Source organism: Lampetra planeri, chromosome 35, assembly GCF_965212315.1.
Source record: "Lampetra planeri chromosome 35, kcLamPlan1.2.h2, whole genome shotgun sequence".
In the NCBI taxonomy this organism is placed as follows: domain Eukaryota; kingdom Metazoa; phylum Chordata; class Hyperoartia; order Petromyzontiformes; family Petromyzontidae; genus Lampetra; species Lampetra planeri.
In genome coordinates, this window is record NC_136141.1 from 5470552 (window position 1) to 5479591 (window position 9040).

The following is a 9040-nucleotide window of genomic DNA, read 5'->3' on the forward strand; positions in this document are numbered from 1 at the left end:
CCCGTCCGGACACAACGAGTCGTGCCAGACGTCGGTCCCGGCAATGCGAACGAGAGTTCGACCATCACCATGATGATCTGAGCTCATGTGCACCTCGGGCTGACGAGACAAGGAATGTCCATCAACGACGTGTGGATCTCCCTCTCGTCTTGAACGGACGTGGGGGGCGGAGATCTTACGTGAAGCGCTGCGGTGGAGAAGTGCTGCCCCCAATCCAATTGGGGTCTGAACCCCCGGAGTCCAACGGGGCCCCCAGACTGAGGGGGTTAATGAGCGCAACATAGCCATGGGTGGAACACGCTGACGGGTAGGATTACGGTTACGAGTTAGGGATAGGCTTATTGGGTAAGGTAATGGCTGGGGTTAGGGTAGAGGTTAGGGATAGGTTTAAGGGGTAAGGGTTAGGGCCGGGGTTAGGGATATGGTAGGGATTTAAGTTCTAGATTTGAAGCTTTCGTGACTGCAAGGATCCATACTCTTTGTTTTTTTCGGTAAAGTCACGTGGTATATATAAGGGCGTGTCTCTTAGAGCTTTCTCTCACTTGATACAGTCATTTTGCTGTGACGGTTCCACCTGAAGACGGAGGCTTGTGTTGCCTCCGAAACGTCGTCATTTAATTTATTTGTTTCATTTTTTAACCTACGTGACTTTACCGAAAAAACCAAAGAGTAGGGATTTAGGGTTAAGGATAGGCACCGGATGTAGGGTTATGGCTGGGTTAGGGTAGGGGTTAGGGATAGGCTCAGGGGTCAGGGTTCTGGGTGAGATTATGGATAAGGTAGGTTAGGAAGGTAATTTTTCGGAGCAGAATTTTCGCACAACAGCGCCCCACGTGTTTGAGCCATTATAGCAGCATTAACAGCAGCATTAATTAAAGGAGCTCGTTTATCTTACTCGTGATTCCTGTCATCCCTGCGTCTGTGGTATCAATATCGCCGTGCACAGCATAGCCCAAGCCTCACTCACCCAACAGCACACGCAGGTGATGCCATCACATCAGCGCACACAACACATGAACGTTCTTTAACTATATTTTTTCCCAGTGGCCACATAATAATAACAATAAAACCAGCTTGTGGGCATGGCGGACCACGCGGCTTCATATGCCACGTGCTGCCTTACATTCCTCCAAGCCACGGGTTGAACCATCAACAGCATCAGAACATCACCAGGCCACTGCGCACATCCCTTGCTTAAATGGCACGTTAAAGACACGAGCCACAGGAGTGCGATTGTGGCCATGCAACGCGAACTATGGGCCGTGTATTCAACACGGAGAAACGTCAGATACACTCAAGGAAGCCACATTGCGGGTGTCGCCATGCGAACCAAACTATGGATGGTATCGTCAAACACTGTCGTCTGCGTTGCTTCCATGGAGTAAGAACAGCGAAACTACACGTACCCTCTCCTGAAGCCCTCTCGTGGCCAGCAGACCTCGAAATTGGCATTTCAGCTCCCGAACACATTGCCATCATACTCGTAAAATGCAACCGAGTCACGTGTACAGATGTTGACGTCACAAGGCCTCCGCAATGACGGCGCGTGTGCCCACAGCAACACGTGACAACCCACGTGTTGCGTGTCAAATCGCGATGTCACCTGCATTCAAACTAACTCCACGCTGGTAATGGCTTCGTTATTGAAGGGAAGTCAAGGTCAACGCGAGTCTTGACATCGAGTACAGACAGAATCAGAGAGCTGCCCCCCCCCCCTGCTGCCCCCCCCCCCCGCTGCCCCCCCCCCTGCTGCCCCCCCCGCTGCCCCCCTCTGCTGCCCCCACTGCTGCCCCCCCTGCTGCCCCCCCCTACTGCCCCCTCTGCTGCCCCCCCTGCTGCCCCCCCTGCTGCCCCCCCCTGCTGCCCCTCCCCCCCTGCTGCCCCCCCCCCCTGCTGCCCCCCCCACTTGCCCCCGCTCTCTCGTCGCCAGAGCGCCAGCCGGGAGCTGTCGGGACGAGCGCAGAGACGCGACGCTGCTCATGCGGCATCGCCACTAACGGGGGGACTACGCGCGATTAACCAGCTCATTATGGCAATTAATTAGAACACCCGCTCACACGCGCCCCCCCCCCACCCTCGTGAGGTCAGGATAGAATACAAGGCAGGGTCTATCCGCTGCTGGATGAAGCCCTTCCCAGGCCCACACACAATCTCTTACGCGCCCGTGACATTCCACAATCCATCTCAGGTGGCCCATTGCATCGCTCCGTCTCTCCCTCGCCGTCCCTCAGCATCTCTCGCTCCCAGCGGCCCCGCGCCTTACACGCGATCACGTAGCGCCCCCTGGTGGCGAGACAGCTGAGTCTGGATCAGCACTCGCCCACGACAATGACGAAGATTCTCTTGAGCAGGCTGTTGGGGCGAGTGCTGTTAGCGAGCACCTATGAAGCCCGGAAGAGCACAATCGGTGGACTGGGTGGCCAGCAACCACACCCGGCCGCCTTTGTCTCCCGAGTGGCGATGTTTGCACGTCGAAACCAGGAACTCATTTGAGGCTGAGTCGACCTAGGGGATGTCCAGGACCGGTTCAGATAATTCATCGTCACTGGTGTTGGCCGTGAGCGGTAATCGCATTCGGGTCGCCGGGTTTGTAGCGCAGCGCGCTAAACCGCTACACTACCGCTCCCCACACTCTCACACACACACAGACTCACCGAATCGCGACACCAAAGTGCATCAGCATCAGCCATGGATGCGAAGTTCGTGACTTCAGTTCCCTCTGTGGCGACCGCAGCCGAATCCCAGAGAGAGGGCGGTGTCGCGTGTTTGGTGTTCGACTGCCGCTTATTAGCCTCCCGTAGGTCGACTCAGCCTCAAATTAGGTGACCTGGCGCGGTGTGTAAACGTCGCCACTATAGAGACAAAGGCGGCCAGGCGTGGTGCTGGCTACCTGCCCCCTCGTGTGCTGCACCGACAACACTCGCCCCAACAGTCTATTGAGGCTGTACAGGGGATCTTTGTATTTGTGTGTAGGTCGACTCAGCCTTAACAGAGCACCCGGTACGGTGTGTAAGCATTAGCATTGGGGAGACCAAGGCGGTCGGGCGTGGTATTGGCCACCCACCCCCTCGTGTGCCGTGCCGGCATTCACAGGCCAGCCCTCATTTACAGCACTTGCCCCAAACAGCCTATCAGAGGCTATACGGGGGGGGAGGGGAGGGTGCTTTTGTCTTTGTCGTGCGTTTAAATCGGATTGCGTCGTCGACTCGATCTGCACGTTAATCGATCCGCATCTGCCCGGACCGGATCCCGCTCCCCCCGCCCCCACTCCCGCCACCGAGATTTAAATCTCCAAGCGAGGAGGGGATCCGGGATTGCAGCGATTCGCCCCCTGCGAGCGTGGGGTAGAGGTCATCAGGAGGGGGACACGCGGGGCCAAAAGCGACCGAGAGGGAGCGAGGGGGACCGGGAGGGAGCGAGGGGGACCGGGAGGGAGCGAGGGGGACCGGGAGGGAGCGAGGGGGACCGGGAGTGAGCCGGGGGAAGCGAGGGGGAGCCAGGGGGAGTCATGGCGGGCACGGCGATGGACGTGCTGAGCCTGCGGGAGTTCGCGACTGGGGCCGAGTTCTACGAGGAGTCGCGGAGGGCGGAGAGCTTCACTGAGTCGACTCACGATTTGGGCTGGGACCCTGCGCAGGTGAGAGGGAGGGGAGGGAGGGGGTGGGGGGAGCAGCACGGTCACAGCTGATCCCCCGAGCACGTGGATCCCACACAAAGGCAAAGATTCACCTTCCCACCCCCCCCCCCGGTATAGCCTTGACAAACTTTTGGGGCAAGTGCTGTTGGCGAGCGGCACCTGTGAGGGCCGGCGCGGCACACGAGGGGGTGGGTGGGTGGGTTGCCAGCAACCACGCCCGGCCGCCTTTGTCTCCCCAGTGGGGATGTTTACACATCGCACCCATTTTGAGGTTGAGTCGACCTAGGGACGGCCCAGGGCTGGATAATCGTCGTTGGTGTTGGCCGTGAACGAAAATCTAACTCGGGTTCGTTACCGGGTTCGTAGCGCAGCGCGTTGATCGCTACCGCTCCACACAAACCGTGTATCACACACACACACATACACACTGTACCATACACACCCTGTACCACACACACACACACCCTGTACCACACATACACCCTGTACCACACCCTGTACCACACGCGCAAAGACAAGGCTGAGTCGATCTAGGTGAGGCCAGAACCAGTTCAGTTATTCGCTACTGTTATTGGTCGTTATCGGTAATTGAACTCGGGTCACCGGATTCGTAGCGCTACACTACCGCTCCCCATAGATACACACGGACACACAACACAGACAAAGATCTCCCGTATAGCCTGAACAGACTGTTGGGGCAAGTGCTGTGTTAGGGAGCACCTATGAAGGCCGGCACGACACACGAGGGGGTGGGTGGCCAACACCACATTCGGCCGCCTTTGTCTCCCTAGTGGCAATGTTTACACACTGCACCAGGTACTCGTTTGAGGCTGAGTCGACCTAGGGGAGGCCCAGAACTGGTTCAGATAATCGTCACCGGTGTTGGCCGTGAGCGGGTATCGTACCCGGCAAGGCCAGGTTCGTAGCGCAGCGCGCTAACCGCTACACCACCGCTCCCCACTGCTCCCCACTACCACACACACACACCCTGTACCACACACACACACACCCTGTACCACACACACACACACCCTGTACCACACACACACACACACACCCTGTACCACACACACACACACACACCCTGTACCACACACACACACACACACCCTGTACCACACACACGCACACCCTGTACCACACACGCACTCCCTGTACCACACACACACACATCCTGTACCACACACACGCACACCCTGTACCACACACACACACACCCTGTACCACACACACACACACCCTGTACCCCACACACACACAAACCCTGTACCACACACACACACAAACCCTGTACCACACACACACACACAAACCCTGTACCACACACACACAAACCCTGTACCACACACACGCACACCCTGTACCACACACACGCACACATCCTGTACCACACACACACACACACACCCTGTACCACACACACGCACACATCCTGTACCACACACACACACACACCCTGTACCACACACACGCACACATCCTGTACCACACACACACACACCCTGTACCACACACACGCACACATCCTGTACCACACACACGCACACACCCTGTACCACACACACGCACACATCCTGTACCACACACACACACACACACCCTGTACCACACACACGCACGCACACCCTGTACCACACACACACACACCCTGTACCACACACACGCACACCCTGTACCACACACACGCACACCCTGTACCACACACGCACACCCTGTACCACACACACGCACACCCTGTACCACACACACACACACCCTGTACCACACACACGCACACCCTGTACCACACACACGCACACCCTGTACCACACACACACACATCCTGTACCACACACACACAAACCCTGTACCACACACACGCACACCCTGTACCACACACGCACTCCCTGTACCACACACACACACAAACCCTGTACCACACACACACACACACAAACCCTGTACCACACACACGCACACCCTGTACCACACACACACACACATCCTGTACCACACACACACACACACCCTGTACCCCACACACACACACACACCCTGTACCACACACACACACACACCCTGTACCCCACACACACACCCTGTACCCCACACACACACACACCCTGTACCCCACACACACACACATCCTGTACCACACACACACACACCCTGTACCCCACACACACACACATCCTGTACCACACACACACACACACCCTGTACCACACACACACACACACCCTGTACCACCCACTCGCCCTGCCCATCGCTGCGCGCCGCACAGATGGCTGCCGCCGGGTTCGTGTGCCTGGATCAGCAGCCGGGAGTCGATGTCTCGGCGCGGTGCTTCTTCTGCCTGCTCGAGGTTCGACGCTGGGTCTCTGGGGACGATCCCAGGTGCGCCGAGACACACGGAAGGGGGCCCCCCTAATCCCTCTGGGGTTGATCAAATGATTTGCCACTTTGCGGGGAGGCGGGGGGAGTCAACATCGATGCCCTTGCTCGTCTCGGGGGCAGGTGAGACGGTGGGGGGGGGGGGGGCACCAGGGAATATTCATGTAGAAGGGCAGCGACCATTTAGATTTTGTATCTGTCAATATAATTGATAAATGTTCAACCAGGTTCTTCGAGAAATCGTGTTACTTTGTATTGGTTATTGCTGTGATTGAATAGGATCGTACAAGTAAAACATAAATCGGCTTTGAATTTGAAATCGTTGGTATCCAAGGCGAGCTCGCTAACTAGGCCTGCTCGGCTTGTACTTGGCAGTCTTTGGAACGTCACAACATCACCTTTAAATTATTTTATTATTTTATATTATTTTATTACGTTTTATTTTTATTATTTTATTGTTTCCATTCTACGTGACTTTACCAAAAGAACCAAGAAGACAAAAAAGTGAAGCATTGGTTCAAGATACTTCTCAGACCTTGAAACCAGTGGTTCTTCACCTTTACTGCAGCCTTGCACCAAATTGGTTATCTAAATTCTTTTTAAAAAATGATAATGTCTCTCCCCGCATCCCAGGCAGGTGCACGCACTGCGCTCCCCCGCGTGCGCGTTCCTCGCTCTGCGCTCACCCTACGCCCTCCTCCCCGTCGAGGAGTTCCTGCGCCTTGAGCTTCAGCGCGCACACAACTACGTGGTGAGCGACGCAAGGAGCCCCCCTCCCCCTCCTCCTCCTCTACGCGGGGGGGGGGGGTCCTGCGTTGCCCAGCACTGTGGAGGCAGCAGCGAGAGTTGATGGATCACACACAGATGCTCCTACTGTTGTGGAGTGACTCATGCAGCCAGCTATGGCTGCAGAGTTTGGTGGTACATGTTGTTTACGGCGTTTATTGTGAAAATTCGGTCACAGTTCCTATGACCACTGTTTCATTGCTTTTATGGATTTATTTTGGTGATTTTCGAAAAGCGTTTTGGTTTGGCCTTGTTTGTTTGTTGTAGTACAGAGTTAGACTGATGGCCTAATCTAAGTTGTCTTGTGGTTGTTGTTGTTGTTTGACTTGCATCCCACTGGGATTTTTGCACGCAGTGTTGGTGTACGGTGATTTTTCTGCAATATTTTGCTGTCTTTTCTTGGATTTTCTGTTTGCACATAATCACTATAAGATGTATTCTTGTTCATGTTTTTGTTTTTTGTTTGTTGCGGTTGCACCCGATTCAAGAGCCGAATGGCTCACAGGGCTATACCTAATACATGAACTTTAACATGAGATGCGGTGACACCCCCTATGGGGCATCGTGGAGTCTCGCCAGGAGAATGCGTTGCAGCAAATGTGACCCATCCAATCTCGTGACCCTATGACCCTGTGCCCCTGTGACCCCGTTGTGACAGAGGGAGATGGAGCGCCGCTTCCTGCACGAGTTTATGGACAGCGCGAGCACCGTGCGGCTCCACATGGAGCGGTTCATCCGCTAGGGGAGGGGGAGTGGGGGCAGGGGGCACTTGGTCATCGTCAGCACCCCTGTTCTACCGACTCTAACCCTAATCTCACCCTGACTCGCATCATAACCCTATAATCACAACTCCCTAACGCTAAACCTAACCCCTTAACTGTAACTCAAACCCTATACTCATTACTAACCTGATAACTAACCTTATAATCCTTATCCAGCTAAGCCTATAATCATAACCCATACCCTGTGGTCTTAACCCTGAATCTAGCTGTATGATCCTAACCCTCTTCAGCCTAACTCCAACCCTAACTCTAACCACAACACCAACACTTTATATCCCTTATCCCCTAACTCAATGCCCCACAATATCTCTAATCCTAACCCTAACCCCAGCTCTATCTAACACGATCGCTAACCCCAATCCTGACCCTGCCCGTCTGCCCCACTTGTTATGTGAGGTCCTAGACTCCCGTCCCCGTGACCCCGGGCCCCACTGTGACTGAGCCTATGGGCCCCAATAAAGTTTCTCTCGCACTGACATTCCTGCGTTTGCCATCTCTTACTCAAGCCCAACGGCAGTTCGCGACAATCCGCCTCCTTCCCGTGTCTGTCCCTCCACAGAAGAAACACACACAGATGTAATTGTTTAGTTTAACAAGTAGGCTTTCGCAACCGATATTATCCCTAATAGAGGCTTTTTTGAGATATAGATCGCGTAAATATGAATGTGTCGTTCAAACCCACCACCATCCGACACAACCAATTCGTAAGGTTTGTCACGGAAACAACATGCCAATTAGTTATGAGTTCAACCCACAACATTTACATCCCATCAGCCACACGGCCGTTTGGGCGGGGGTGGAGAGTGAAGAATTGATTCAAGATTCTTCTCAGACCTTTAAACCAGTGGTTCTTCACCTTTACTGCAGCCTTGCACCAATTGGGTTATCTCAATTATTTAAAAAATTATAATGTTGATAAATGCATAAGTTTGATTTAAACATGTGCCCGTGCTTAATATTCGTTTCGATTATATACCTTCTAAAAAAATCTGGCACGTCTTGCACCCCCAAACAGGGCATCTCGTGACTTTACCGAAAGACCCAGGAATATGAATTCCTGCAGTCACGAAAGCTTTAAGTCAAGCGTTAAGTGCCTCTACGGGGAGGGTTTCCACACAACTATTAGATCTTTTAACAAACTTCGAGACAAGAAGGGCTCATCCGATCGAGTCGCTCGCATTTCTGAAGAGATGCCGCGACACTAAGGTAATACCGATCTCCTTTACACTGACATCTGCTGCTGTTACTTCTCCCAATGCTAAACAGACCTTGTTCAGGGCTGACCTTGCCCTGATCTCGGAGAGAATAAGATTTCTCCGATTTGAACGAGACAATTTAGGCAAGCCTCTCCTGAAATCACACTGACCATTGACGGATGGGGAGGGGCATGGAGTGGGAGGGGCATGGAGTGGGAGGGGCATGGAGTGGGAGGGGCATGGAGGGGGAGGGGCATAGAGGGGGA

At 54.2% G+C, this 9040-nt stretch overlaps 1 protein-coding gene across 1 annotated transcript; it reads left to right on the forward strand.

Annotated features, from left to right (window-relative positions):
- Nucleotides 1-3417: 3417 nt before the first annotated feature.
- On the forward strand, nt 3418-8056 carry LOC144730207 (baculoviral IAP repeat-containing protein 5.2-like). The gene is made up of 4 exons (XM_078610823.1): nt 3418-3637; nt 5901-6013; nt 6644-6761; nt 7455-8056. The coding sequence occupies exons 1-4, from the start codon at nt 3509-3511 to the stop codon at nt 7536-7538; spliced, it is 444 nt and encodes a 147-aa protein (XP_078466949.1). The 5' UTR covers nt 3418-3508; the 3' UTR covers nt 7539-8056.
- Nucleotides 8057-9040: the final 984 nt, after the last annotated feature.

Bases quoted from the DNA above. Each gene is read 5' to 3' on its own strand.
- LOC144730207 (XM_078610823.1), top strand. From the start codon at position 3,509: ATGGCGGGCACGGCGATGGACGTGCTGAGCCTGCGGGAGTTCGCGACT. The intron at 3,638-5,900 runs GTGAGAGGGAGG...CGCGCCGCACAG, and splicing joins TGGGCTGGGACCCTGCGCAG to ATGGCTGCCGCCGGGTTCGT. The intron at 6,762-7,454 runs GTGAGCGACGCA...CCGTTGTGACAG, and splicing joins AGCGCGCACACAACTACGTG to AGGGAGATGGAGCGCCGCTT.